The 15,694-nt window shown below is 28.4% G+C and overlaps 1 protein-coding gene across 4 annotated transcripts; it reads left to right on the top strand.

Moving 5' to 3' along the window:
- The first annotated feature begins 397 nt into the window (after positions 1-397).
- On the top strand, positions 398-7,497 carry LOC111032912 (zinc finger protein 271-like). Of its 4 annotated transcripts, none has more exons than XM_022313394.1 (4): positions 398-657; positions 761-923; positions 995-1,131; positions 5,742-7,497. In XM_022313394.1, the coding sequence occupies exon 4, from the start codon at positions 5,803-5,805 to the stop codon at positions 7,210-7,212; it is 1,410 nt and encodes a 469-aa protein (XP_022169086.1). In that variant the 5' UTR covers positions 398-657; positions 761-923; positions 995-1,131; positions 5,742-5,802; the 3' UTR covers positions 7,213-7,497. The 4 variants fall into 4 exon arrangements, with proteins under 4 accessions (XP_022169086.1, XP_022169085.1, XP_022169084.1 ...); XM_022313393.1 differs by having other exon boundaries at positions 983-1,131; XM_022313392.1 differs by having other exon boundaries at positions 761-1,131.
- The last annotated feature ends 8,197 nt before the right edge of the window (positions 7,498-15,694 follow it).

The following is a 15,694-nucleotide window of genomic DNA, read 5'->3' as shown; positions in this document are numbered from 1 at the left end:
TAGCGGTACAAAGAAAGTTGTACACTAATTAATGCAGACCAGATTTTAGTATATCGTAGTCACTAGTCATCAATGAATATCCAGAAATTTTCACCTTGTTACAATCAATATGTTGGAAATAGAACATAAATAAATTCCCATGTCATGTGTATTTTAGATAAAATGTGTTTTACTGGTTCCCCCAAACAAAATAATATCATTAAGATAGCTTGAAATATAATCTGGGTATTAGTTCGTAAGTTTTGAATACAATATAATATTACCTTATTAATTCAAAATTTTATTTGCCGCTTAAATTACTGATAATCAATGTTATCTGATATCTAGGTTATGCGCTCGATAACATATTGCGCATGCGTAACGCGAGCGGTACATTATTTAGTTTATCTGAACCCGTTGTTTATAATTGAACCGCCCCGTTTATCGGCAAAACAGTCTTAATGGCCGATGCGTACGATGCATCTTTACTTCTAACATTTTTTCGTCGTAATATAAGTGGTGTGTTCTTATTCTGTCGAATAGTGACGTGGGCATTTGTGTCATCGATGCATTATTCACCGCTAGTGACGTACAGAGTACAACCGTGTATTCTTTGCCATTTGGGCTTTGAGGCCACGAGGTTTTAAATTGTCGAGCAGGCTTAAGGCCTGTGCGTCGGTATGTAAATGTGTACTTGTTTATTTGTTATTATTATTACCCCATTACATATTAAACTTGATAGTAATAACTGATATTATATTTTTATTGTATTACATTCTAGTAACAATAAACCAACTATACTATATCCAGTGAGAGAACGTCGCAGTTCTGTGTATCCCTCCTCTCCACCCGGCCTTCGAAACCGGGTCGCCATGGCAGGGTGTCGCGTGTCGGAACCAGATTTGGTGGGCGCGCGGCGTGATATTTCGCTGGATGGAGTATAAGTACACCTGCTTAAAAATAAAATATCCATTTATTAATTTCACAATTATTTTAATCGAAGTCTTTTGGATAGAGTCAAGGCAACAACCACCAGCTAGGATTGAATGGTTCAATAGTGCGTATTTATAATGAAACAAATCATTGGTTGTCAAATCTTCTGGAGTACCTTCTAACGTAGATGCATCACCGGATAATACTTTTGTAATTTTCGTAAGTATATGGAAACCATTAAAAAAAAAAAAAATAAAACCTTCACATAATATATATTATAGCCGATAAGATTTGAATTAAATTTGTTACTCAGGTTAGACAAAAAACTAAAATTTAATTCAACATTTAATTCAAAACATAGGTTTGGTTTCAGTTGGGTATTAATCAAAATTATTGGTTCAAGTTCAACATCACACTAAATTGTATGGTTCGTGTTCGACGTATGATGAAAACGTTCGGTTTTTTTATAATTAGATCCATCTCTAAATTAATATTACTATGGTAATATTATAATATAGCTAATAATGTCGTTCGCATAAAAGTCCATGTAGGATCGTGCACAATGGAAAAAATAAATGATTTTTCACCCAAACAGACAGTTAATTTGCTTGCAAATATTGCTATAGACCTACTCGCCCAAACAACCACATCCCAATAAAAATTAAATTTATTTTGAATAATAATGTCACTATTATATTATAAAGCCAATGCGTCTTACTGATTATAATATTATAATAAGTATTTGGAATATTTCATTAAAAGTATTCCAATTACTTTAAGAATGTTTTTTTTAGTTTATTTTGATAACAAAGATAATAGTTCATATTTTATTAAACATTATTTGAGTACACTTAAATGCAATTTATACAGACAAATAAGAAGATCATTTAGAAAACCTGATTGTAAGTTAAAAAATTAGGAAATACTATATTTTAAATACTTGTAAAAATTATTCAAAATACTGTATTAAATACTTTGAAAGAAAGTATTTAAAAATTATTCAGAATTCTACCGAAGCTTGTTAAATGGCCATTTAAATATGGTTTAATATATAGCAGGTGTTAAGAATTTCACGAGACAGCCGATTTTAGCATGATATAATAAGATTAGGAAAAAATGACCTATGTGAAAACCTCTTAGCTGAATCATATAATCTTAACTAATTTGATATTAATAATTAAAAAGGGGAGATTTTAAGGGTAACTCTTAAAACTCAAACAGGATTTATTTTTTAGTGCACTTTGATTTATTAATCATAATTATGGGTCAATAGTTAAAGAAGCTATTTTCAATTGAATTTTGTATTTATTTTGTAAAATGTCATCAATGAATAATAATAATAATAATGTACGTTTTCGCTTCTGTTACACACCGATCCATTGTTGTACAACCTTAAGAATCTTAACTCTATCTCACTATCAATTTATTGTAGTAATAAAACGTGTGTCTTAATTTAATTTTATATTATGCAGGTAAAATTACATTATTGTATTGACAGTAAAAAAAAAAAGTCTATCAGATAATATTTTGTATATTTTATATTGTATTATCTATGACCAACGCTATTACTAGAAAGGTTTTTATTTACTCAATAATTATACACAATATTTATTACTTATAATGTATCTAAAGTGTAACCAAACCGTTGTGTAAATTATATTATATAGCATACAACTATTTAAAATGAATATAAATAGGTTAGGTACCTAAATATATTTTTTAATTTAAATAATAAGTAATAATTAATAATATACCTACTTTCATATTTTGTTTAAATTAACTTAATATTAGTTGAACCATTTCTAAACACTGCAAAATGACAACATTGATTTCAAAAACTTGTATGATTAAACTTCTCGTTCAACATAATGGCAAATGAATAATGATGCATATTCAAACAGATTTTGAAAGAACATCACCGTTGCACAACATAAAGATATGATCAACCCAATGGTTAATTATAATAACTAGGACTTGAATGTTGTTAGATTAATTACAAGTTTTTAAAGTTTATAGTTAGACTTAGGGACTTAAAAGCTATAAGCACAAACAATTATACATAAGAATATGAGGAAATATGTATACAATATAACTATACAATTTTGACTGAATTTATTGAAAAATGTATTTTATTATTATTTGTATTATCAATTTTTTTTTTTTTGAATAGTTGTACCTATTGCTCTAAAGTCTTGGAACAAAAAAAAAAAAAGAATGATAGGTAGATAGAAGGGATTGTTATTTGTGTCATAGAGTTCAAAGCCACCATCACATGAGAGTCACACAATGTTTATACAGCATTAGTAAAATGCATTACATTTGTGTAAGCAATTTAATTTTTAAACTACATTTTTATGATATTTTTTTACTCTAATAGGTAAAAATTGTACAATGAGCAAAATAAAGTTTTATATTATAAGTTTTTAATATAATTATAAAAACATCTAAGTCCCAGTCATGACATGGCATCAAACATAATCAAGTAGGTATTTTAAATATGTCAATTGCATCAGTAAAGATTATAGCAATATATACAGAGTGGTGAATAGGGTTAGGTTTTAGTCCGGAATTGAAAACTTTTTTATTTCCATTTTTGTTCCTAATTTCGTAACTTATTTAGAAGCACATAAATGTACAGATTTTTGAAATGTGTACTATCTTGATATATAAGGATCAACATTAACTGATACCTATAAAGACAAATAAGCGATGAACTAAATGTAAATGTTAGTATATTAATATTAGAGAGCAATCAAAATACGTGTGGTAAACTAAATTTGAAAGCAAATTCATTATTTTCGAAAGATCATTCTTTTTTTTCATAAAATAATCTATAGTACCTATATAAGATACATACTTTGATTATATCTAAGATAGGTATCAATAAATATATAGGTTATGAAAGCTAGCAGTTTAGTAAATGCCTAATTAAAACATACTTCACAATTTAAACTTAGAGAACATTTTTTGTACTAGAGGTTTCAAGTGATTTTCATTGAATAATGAATTATGTATTTACTATTTCACTATATTTATCATATTATTGTATGAGACAAATGTTCAAATAAATTACATACAAATTAGGTTAAACTATTAATATGCTCAGTGGTTTAAAATAGTTGGTTTTGTGTAAATCACCTTGTAAACTAAAACTGCAAGTCTTTAAAAAGTTTTATCAATATAGGTACTTACAAATTGTTCAAAACACTAACAAAACATTTATTAGAATCAAGTTATACATAGTGATCCAATAAATGTGCTTACCACCCTTTTTTTTAATAATGAAATTATTCAAAATCTGATTTTTGGAATCCTTAAATATCCTCCAAGACTATATTTTCAAATTCTTGAGATCTTTTGTACCTCTTAAGGAGTGTCCTGTTGTGATTTGAACTTTTGTTTTTCAAATGAGAACCGCACTTTTTACTGTAAATCATTTAGCAGATAATTCTTTTTATGAATTTTGATGTATTGAAATCAAAATTTGAACGAGCAGTTTTAAAGTTATTACACATTTTGTGCAAAGGATAATGGTCCATGGTTATAATCCGGACCCTGGGCACTCGATTATGTAGGTATAAGCATCATATAATTTATGTTAATTTAATATTTGTTATGGTTTTATTAGTTATTATTTAGTAAATTTTACAAATTATAAAAACAAACTAATACAGGTAGCTTATTTATTATAATTTTTAAATCAATTAAAACAAAAATGTTATTCTTGAATTCTTCTTATATTATACAATCTATTATCTAACTTTTTTCGTAAATATAAACAATCTAGGTATAGAGCAATAAGGTATCTAAATTTAAAAAAATACAATATGTATTCAGTGACCAAAAGTACCTAAAATTTCTGACATATGAATTTGATATTTATCCAAGTGTAACCTTCTCAATACTTCCGATATTATACGCAAGTCTTAAAAAATTAGGAAAAAATAGTTACCCTACCACATTCGTTTCAATCGTTGAAACATGTTCCAAGTAATAACTTTTAGTATGGAATTGGGTACTTAATAATATGTTTTAATAGTCTAATTAATATCATTAATTGACTATTTTTTTTTAGGTTATTAAGTCTAAAAAAGGTTTTCACATTGGGCATTATTCTTTAATTTAAATATATCATGCTGAAATCGGTTGCCACAAGAAAATTGGAACATGCTATATATCTGTCAATAATAAAAAAAATAATTAACAATGGTATCACTTATATTTAAAATTGTTCTTATTTATTACAAATGTACAGAATCTAATAAATATATTAAATTACAAAATTTAAATGCCGATCATTAGTTAATTTATTTCAATATCAGTAATATGTAGTTGTATATAACTATTTTCTGGAAACATTGCATTTGAAAATGTAATTCTGTATATTATAATATACTATAATATAACAAATTTCAAGTAACCTAAGACAATGTTTTGAAATTACTACAAAATTATTATTTTTTGCTAAAATAACTAATTTTGTCCAAATTAGAACAAAAAAAATTGTATTTAAGTATTTTATGTAGTTCTGTTTACAATGTATACCATTTACTTATAAGAAAGCTTGTCCTATAAAAGTGGTTAGTCTGATATAACAGTTAAAGTTAACTATTAAAATGTTTGACTTAATAATTTATTATTTAAGTAATTTGAAAACAATACAAAAATTGCTGGCTTAAAAACCTGATTATATCAATCAATTTCAACCAAATTTACACAGATTACTAGAATAGCCTATAGCAGCCGAATAAAACGTAATTTGGCTATTACATAAAACAATTAAGCCAAACTTTGATCACATATTAACCAGTATATCTATTATTTAGCAGGTCCCGAAAAAAGGTGACGGTGCCACGGTGGTGAAGTTTGAGTCAGAGTTAACAGCATTAAATGAACGAGAAAGAGAGTAAGCGTGTGTGCGATATGTCATCGGAGAACGCACACGGGAAAGAGAAGTCATACACATGTGACGAATGTGACAAATCATTTTCTCAAAGCTCTCATCTGAAAGCACATAAATTATTGCACACGGGAGAAAAGCCATACTCGTGTGACGTATGTGACAAATCCTTCTCTGCACGCTCAAATCTGAAAGTACATCTGAGAACGCACACGGGAGAGAAGCCATACACCTGTGACGAATGTGACAAATCCTTCTCCCAAAGCTCTCCTCTGAAAGCACATAAATTATTCCACACGGGAGAGAAGCCATATACTTGTGACGAATGCGACAAATCGTTCTGGTGGAAACGGTTACTGATAAACCACAAGCTTACGCACACAGGAGAGAAGCCATACACTTGTGGCGAATGTGACAGATCCTTCTCTCAAGGCTCTTATCTGAAATTACATAAATTGTTCCACACTGGAGAGAAGCCATACAAGTGTGACGAATGTGACAAATCCTTCTCTCAAAGCTCTTCTCTGAAAGCACATAAATTATTGCACACGGGAGAGAAGCCATATACTTGTGACGAATGTGACAAATCCTTCTCTGCACGCTCACATCTGAAAGTACATCTGAGAACGCACACGGGAGAGAAGCCATACACCTGTGACGAATGCGACAAATCCTTCTCTCAAAGCTCTTCTCTGAAAGCACATAAATTATTGCACACGGGAGAGAAGCCATATACTTGTGACGAATGCGACAAATCGTTCAGATGGAAACGGATACTGATAAATCACAAGCTTACGCACACGGGAGAGGAGAAGCCATACACTTGTGACGAATGTGACAAATCCTACTCTCAAAGCTCTCATCTGAAAGCACATAAATTGTTACACACGGGAGAGAAGTCATACCTGTGTGAAGTATGTGACAAATCCTTCTCTCAACGCTCAAATCTGAAAGTACATCAGAGAACCCACACGGGAGAGAAGCCATACACCTGTGACGAATGTGACAAATCCTTCTTTCGAGGCTCACATCTGAAAGTACATCAGAGAACCCACACGGGAGAGAAGCCATACACCTGTGACGAATGTGACAAATCCTTCTTTCGAGGCTCACATCTGAAAGTACATCAGAGAACCCACACGGGAGAGAAGCCATACACCTGTGACGAATGTGACAAATCCTTCTTTCGAGGCTCACATCTGAAAGTACATCAGAGAACCCACACGGGAGAGAAGCCATACACCTGTGACGAATGTGACAAATCCTTCTCTCAAAGCTCTCATCTGAAAGCACATAAATTATCGCACACGGAAGAGAAGCCATATACTTGTTACGAATGTGACTATTTGTTCAGAACTTTAAGTAATCTGAGAGTACATCTAAGGAAGCACGTAGGATAGATTTAATTTCTACTAAATTCAATATGTTCCTATGTCGATTTTTTAATTGGTAAAACAATTTTAACAATTTAAAAATATGAATAATGAACTTGTTTGATTTAAATATTTAGGTTTATCATTCCGAAACAATAAACAAATCTTAAAAATATTTAGTTATGTACACACACACATACACACACACACATATATACTACATGCATATACAATGAAATAATTCGATAGGAACTCTTTTAATTAGCTCTTACAGTATAATTTAAAAATCTTGAAAATTACAGAAATTTATAACTAAGACAATATTACTACTGAACTATGTATTTTCAAAATAACATTATATAATACTAATCATTAAAATGTATAAATGGCAGAGCTTCTGTAAACCCTTCATCAGGAGTTGAAATAATATGTTTAGTACGTTTCGTACAGAATTTTTTTTAGAAATGTATTAACTTTGTAATTTCCTTATGTAAAACTATTTAGTGAATGTTTAAAAAAATGATCATGTATTTCAAGGTTGTATTCCTCTGTATTTAGTTGCTTGTTATGACACACATTTACAATCTTAATAATACTATTGTATATGCCAACATTTTTGGTACGCACAAAAGTTAAATTAAATATTATAAATAATGACTGTATTGTATTTGTAATACTATTGTAAAAATAACCTATTGTAAAATTATATTTAAGCACTCAAATACAGCGAAAGAAAGGCAGTGCAGATCCTCCAGCAAGGCCTGTATGTTTGTTTGTGTCTCGTATTTTTGTGTTTGTTTTTAATGTAATAAAAGTAATTTAAATAGTATGAATTGTCAATTGTCATCTCAATTTTGTGTAGCATTTTAAAGATAGGTATTCAACAATATATAATACTCCATTAATATTTGCATCAACATATGAATCAGCATCCTTCTGGTTTTTCCTTTAACTAAAAATTTAAACTGTGGATGTGATTTTGTCTCATTAACTAATGGACCTTCTTTGTGTGGCATTTCAAATTGTGATTCATAATTTATATTTTTGGTATTTTTATAACTATTCAACACTTCTATGCTTTGTTCATGAGAACTCCTTACAGCCTGTTTGAGGGATTTTTGATGCTTGCGAATAATTTTTTTAAGTTGATCTATGTATTTTTTTTCAAATATTAAACAGCTAATTAGATTAAAACAACGAAACTTCTCAAAATCATCATGTACAAGTATAAGTCTATGTATGTTATGAGATTTAAAGTGATTCCCATAGAAATATCCAAATTCCCTAACAAAATCATTTAATAAGAATTTATCAAATGTTGATAATTAATGATTATGATTGAGGCTCAAAAATATTATCATTGATACAATGTCATGAAGGTATAAGAAATTATTATAAACTATCTAAGGCATAACTGAGTGAAGTAGAATAATTCCTGTGTATAATGAAAACTTTCTAAATTCACTTGCTTTCTAATTATAAGGCGAGATAGATTTTTGACTGATTTCACTATGTTTTTCTTTTTTTAATAATAAGAGTCTACATGAATACATGATATTGTCTTAATCATGATATAATAAACTAGGTATGATGTCAATAGTCGTATATCAGTCTTTTGTTGCGCAAATATGGCGCTGATCTTTCGCCACTTCTCATTGGTTCACATATTATCGTGAATTCAAACTTTTGGCGGTAAATGGTAATCGATTATCTCGTTTTTACCAAAAATTGTTTGTAGAAATATTTACTATACAGAATATTAAATGAAATTTGATTTATTCTGTGATTTAACTATTCGATTTTTATTCTGAATTTGTTTTTTACATATTTATCAACAATGCCTGTTTGCGTTTTTGAGGGCTGTATGAGTGGTAGTAAGTAGAAAAACCTCATAAAACCAAAAAATATACATTTACATAAATTTCCAAAAAACGTAGAATTTCGGAAAAAATGGTTGCATCAAATAAAATAGGGATCATCTATACAGTATGTTAATTTTGATAAAGGTAAGTACACAGAATAGTTTAAATGGTAAGTATATTAGTTGATTTTAATATGTTCATAGTTTATTTATTTAAATACTGTTACATATTATCAGGTAAGTTATTTATATAAATTATATAAATATAAATTATTTTTGTTTAAAATATTCTGTTTGAAATGTACCTACTATAGCTGTGGTATGTTCATTACACTTTGGTCCACAACATTTAGAACCAAAGCCACTTTGTTTTGAAGGTATTAGTACGCCTAAATGTAGTAGAAGATTGAAAACTGATGCTATTCCATTGAGGTAATAATATATTCTCCGAAATATCAAGAATATAATTTGAATTTAAATTCATTTTTAGTAAATATGGGTGTGAATACTCTTCTCCAACAGTTGGAATGGAAATTATTGAAATTAGTACTCCAAGTGGAATTTTTAAAGTAGCACCATCTCCAGGTCGTAGTGATTTAGAAATATTATCAACCGAGGATTCTGGCATAACTTGCAAAAGAAACTTATTTGAGGTCACTTGTGAAGAAAGTTCTTCCAACAAAGGAATATGTGTTTTATCGGATGAAAACTCTTCACCGATTCCTGTTAAAAATAAGTAATAACCTTAAAAAAGTTAATTAGCATCTCAATATATATATAACTTATATACTTTTACCTATTAACATTAACATAAAAATGTTTTTTTTTTTGTCAAATGACACTCAAGGATCATCTCTTCATTGAATCTATTTTATTTCTTATCTTAAATTATTTTATGTGTTAAATAATTCTTAATTTTATGTATTTTAATTAATATTTTATATGTATTGATTTTCCTATCTGTTAAATTATTCTATGCTTTTGTCTGTAGTAGTTAATATTTTATGTATATTGATTTATCATTATGTCTGTTTTAATAAACATTTGATATTTATGCAGAAAAAAAATATTTGAATTTTTTTTTTTAACACCTACCTACTTACTTAAAAATTTAAATGATTATAAGAGCAGCATAAAATATTAAAGATAATTCTATTAGAATACTTAAAACAATAGTCAACATTTAATAAATGTAATTATTGAATGAAGTATGAGGAAAACATTTTTATTTTATAATGTTTAGATTAAAAAATGAGTTAGAAATCATTAAATTACAAAATGAAGAACTTGTAAGAAAAAACGCTGAATTACAACAATTAGTTTTTGAACAAAACAATTGGATTGACTTAGAAGCCTGCAGGTTTGAAAATAAATTTAAAAGCGCCATATCCAATATGTTTTCACCACAGCAAATCACAATGATTCTTCATAAAAAAAAGAAAGTTGGAAAATGGGAACCAGAAGATATTTCATCGGCTATTACACTAAGAAGTATATCACCAAAAGCCTATAGATATCTTAGGGATAAATTGGAGTTTCCATTACCAGGTATTCCAAATTCTTAAATGTTCATTTTTAAAATATATTAATGATAAAGTTTTAAAGATGAATACTTGATGAATATTTACTTACTATTTAGTATTTACTTATTTATTACATATTTACATCATAGTATTAACATATATAATACATTCAAATATATTTATAAGGAATAAGTATTTATTATTATTAACAATAGCATTATCAAAAATATAATACAATCAAATATAATTATAAGGAAGAAATCCATTTGTTAATACATTTAAAATTATTGTAGGTTTGTCGACATTAAGACAATGGGCAGGTAAATTTATAACGGACAAAGGCATATTGAAAGATGTCCTTATGCTTTTAAAAAATATAGGGAAATCTCTGACAGAAATGGACAAAGTTACAGTGATTTCATTTGATGAAACTTATGTATCACAAAAATTGTGTTTTGACAAAAAAATAGAAGAAGTTTTGGGTCCATTTAAGTGTGTTCAGGTCATGGTTGCTAGAGGTGTGTAATGATAATCATAATAACTCAATAAACATAAAAATTGTGTACAATATAATTAAATTGTTTAACTTTAAAGGACTATTTGCTAAATGGAAGCAACCGTTATATTATGATTACGATTCTCCAATGACTCAAGAGTTGTTGTTTGAAGTTATAACTCAGCTAAATGACTGTGGTTTTGAGGTAGTAGCCATTGTTAGTGACATGGGGCCTACAAATATTAGACTTTGGAAATGTCTTGGAATCACACCAACGAAAACTTCCTTTGAGCATCCTGTTTCTGGAAAACAAATTTACATGTTTGCTGACGTTCCACATCTCTTAAAACTAGTTAGAAATCATTTATTGGATAGTGGTTTTGTCTTACCGAATCAAACATATATTGGAAAACAAGTTCTGCAAGAAGTTGTTGGTCTAAACAAAGGAGATTTAAGTTGTGTTTACAAAGTTACAGATCTCCATTTGAATGTAGTAGGATCACAAAGACAAAATGTACTTACCTACTAAACTTATTGCTACGGTGCATTGCAAACAAAAGTCAACAATTATACCAAACTGCTTCCAATTTAACTACTAATTACGTTATACCCAGGAACGCCTGCAGAGGTGTAGCTCAGAGCAAAATACTTTTAGTATAATCCATGGGAGAGACTCACGGAATTAGTTGGGAATGTTGTATCAAAATTTCGAAAATTCGGGTTAACGTCTACCAGTCGAGATGTGCGTCACAATAATTGAGTACTGACCTTCATAATGGTTAAGAGGACGTGATATCCGCATGTGTTGTCTCCGTCTTACAAGTGCGTAACATAGCAAATTGTACACTTAGCAGATCACGTTTAGCTCCTTTAATTTAAAAATTAAAGTGAATTGACCTCTTATAAAATCTAAATTTAAGATTATTATCTAGGCAACCTCATAGGCTTTTTATTATATTTTTATTTTAACGCGAGTTATAAGTATTTTAAGATGTATAAAAAATTTACAATTTTAAAATACTCATAACTCGCGTTAGAAATTAAAATATAATAAAAAACCTATGAGGTTGCCTAGATAATAATATTACCTTTAGATTTTATAAGAGGTCGATTCTCACTAATTTTTAAACTAACGGAGCTACACGTGTTCAGCTGTGAGTAAAATTTGCTATGTTACGCACTTGTAAGACAGAGACAACACATGCAGGTATCACGTTCTCTTAATATACATTGGTTATTAATTGTAGTATAAAATTGAATTTGAATAAACAATTGATATTTCGTACCCACCTATAAGTAAAAATGAATCCAGGTTATAATACACTTATATAATAATATACATTTATAATTTATTTAGGGGGCTAAGTAATGAGAAAATAGTTTGGCTCCCATGTGGTGATTACCGGCAAAAAAAAAAAATACTCATAATTTATTATCAGTTAATATTAAAAAAATTCATTATTTTTATTGAATGTATTTTGTTTACCTAGTTATAATTGCATATTTTGATATTGTGTAATAATTCAAACATTTTAACGTTAGGTCTATTTTCTTGGTTTTCTTCGGGTGTTAATGTGTTATTATGACAGTTAGTAACCAATGTCATAAGAATTTTAAAACTTTTAGAAAAATCTGTTTGAATGAACCTTTATGATAAAGAGTACAATAAATAAAACCAAACAAACAAATTTAAATAATAAATAAGTAATACCTAATGCAATAATCTTACATTAATAACAAAGAGCATTATATTAATTTATTTTAGTACAGACAAGTATGGTGTACTCAAAATTTAAGAATACAAATATATTTGGAAATTTACCTGTATGACAAATGCTTGATAATTGTATGATTATTTAAATATTTAATAGATTTTTTTAATAATTATTTTAATATGGTAGAAAATGTAACATCTACATTATTCTAATTTGTAAAAACTTACGACACATACCTAACAACATCATAATTTTTTAGTGGTCTTCTATGAATGCTGAGTAGCGTGTAGTTGCATCCATAATTAAGTCACTTAACTTAAAGTTCATGCGAATAATACTACAGATTTAAGTAAGAAAAGTAAAAATGCAGTTTAATTAATAATATTGATAAGAAAATAAAAAATATTTATGATATTATTTGTGTTATATTTTAATATTATGTTAACATACATTATTTACATAACAGGTAACTGATTTGATATTCAATAACATAGTAGATGAGATGAAACCTATTTCAACTTGTCAAAATCAAAATGTGAACTTTAATCGGTCCTAAGAAATGTTTGTGGCGCTATATTCTTAACTTGTTTTTAAGTTTCTATAATGGAAAATACTTATATGATTAATCATGTATTACATTTTCAAACTTCAAGTATTAAAATTAAACATTAATTTTTGATTAAGAATATTGACTATAAAATATAATTTGGCCGATACGTTCTACGTACACGCACTCATGTCTGCTTTTTTCGCTGTGGTTAATTCATTATGGTGAATATTATTTGTTTGTTCTGATTAGTACGTTAACATGATTATAACAAAGTCCGAAAAACTGTCCTCATTTTGTTAATTTCGCCTAGTCGCGATGACTAAATATTTTGTTTTATATTTTACGCCTCCAATCCGACGAGATAACTGCATAAGCCCAATTTGGGAAGAGAACTAAGCCAATCAACATTACGATTATAACGAAAAACAAAAATGTTACCTACAGGTACTTAAAATAATATATTTCATTCTAATTTAAATTAATTTATTGGTATAAATTCCAATTGAATTTTTACATATAAACAATGTGTATGAAATAATACATATAGAGGTAGTTGTTGTAACATTAGATGACATCATAGGTACCTGTTGTAGTTCTGTATTTATAAACAAAATTATTGTTAATTTCTCAGAATAAAACTAACGTTTGAACGAAAATCGCCTGTTCGAATGGGTTTACTTATGGGCATCACTAAAATTTTGGAGTAGCAAAAAACAAATATTTACAAAATATTTGCGTTCAGTGTACCTATCTACTAGCTTCTCTAGCTAATATTTGTAATCCTATACTAAATGATATTTGAATACAGCTAATTTCATGTATACCATTATAATATTGTCAATATTTAAACAAATTTTTTTGTTGTCTTAAAATTTAAATAAAATTCGTACATTTTGCAAGTATTTGTACCTACCTACTATTCTATTATAATTATTGAATTCTTATTCAAAACGATTCAAACTGTAACTAGTTACAAAATTAACCGCACTTATTGTCCGTAATTTGGCAATACTTATTTCAATTCCATTTAGTTTGATTTTTTTTTAATAAAGTAGTTTTTAGGGGTATCAAAAGTCTACGACGGCTATGGGTGCTTATTTCAATATCTACTTAATACTCTTTTCTATTATAAAAAGTGTGTATGTCTTCATTGTAAAATCAATAAATAATAATAAATTCCACTCAAAATTTAAAATAATATTATAATTTTTCTGAGCATGATTAATTAAAATATTTAAAAATATGACGAATAACCAAATTATAAAAATAATATTGTTCAACTGTATGCAAAAAGAGTTTTTTTTTAAATTTATTTATACAAAGTTCAATGACATCGTTCATTTTTATTACATCTGTCGTACACTCGATATTGTATTATAATTAATATCGAAACACAATTTATACAGGCGGAAATCGTTCAAGTACAAAACTAATTTTATTCCGAAGTGGAAGTTCAAATGAACGCATCACCACTGTTTCGTTGTAGTTGGGTCTTTCGTATTTTAAATCGACCACGGCGAACAGTGTACCTACTGAAGTTATTTGTTCCCATTAGTGATTGCAGTGAATATATATTATTATTTTATAATAATAATGTCGATTCGCCTTGCGTATAATTGGAAGATACGATATCGAAACATTCCGATTGATTAATTGTTCACGATCGTGTTTACATTATAATTTATAACAGATGCCCGATAAAAGTCATAACAACAAATGTGTAGGTATATAGGTAAATATTGAACTGCGGTGTAGTAACGGAGGGTATAATAATTATAATTGTTTAATGTGTCTAATGGGCATCTCACTTGACCTATTTCCAGTATACAACGAAGCAATGACAATAATCGCATTACGAGTTACGATTAGTGTTATACGACACTATGCGCCAAACACTATTATTAGTTACGTCGTATGAGTATTAAGTAAGTATAGGTATTATAATACTGTATGATCTCCAAGTACCTAGTTTTCTTCATTCTTTATCCTTCTAGTTTTCTGTAACAGAAAGATACGTTCCTTCGATGAAAATAGTCGATTTAATGTGACTCACTGCCTATGTATATTGAATATTCACTACATTCACTGTTGAATACTTATACTACAGTCAGTGGCTTAATTGGTGTTAATTTTGAAGAGGTTGCAACAGACATCACCAAAGATATGTATATAAAAAAAAAAAACAAATATAAATGTTAAAAAAAATGAAATAAAACTCCTACGGATAACGTATTATAACTTGTCGAAACTTTAACTCAAATAAAAAGTGCACAAGTGTATTATTATATAACATTCATCACTCCACGCATTACGCACGTTAAACATGAATAATAGATCTAAACACCAATAGCAGTTTGCAGGTAC

The sequence above is a fragment of the Myzus persicae genome, unplaced genomic scaffold (assembly GCF_001856785.1).
Source record: "Myzus persicae strain clone G006 unplaced genomic scaffold, MPER_G0061.0, whole genome shotgun sequence".
Classification (NCBI taxonomy): domain Eukaryota; kingdom Metazoa; phylum Arthropoda; class Insecta; order Hemiptera; family Aphididae; genus Myzus; species Myzus persicae.
Note: the sequence above shows the minus strand (reverse complement) of the source record. Positions and strands in the feature narration are given on the sequence as shown.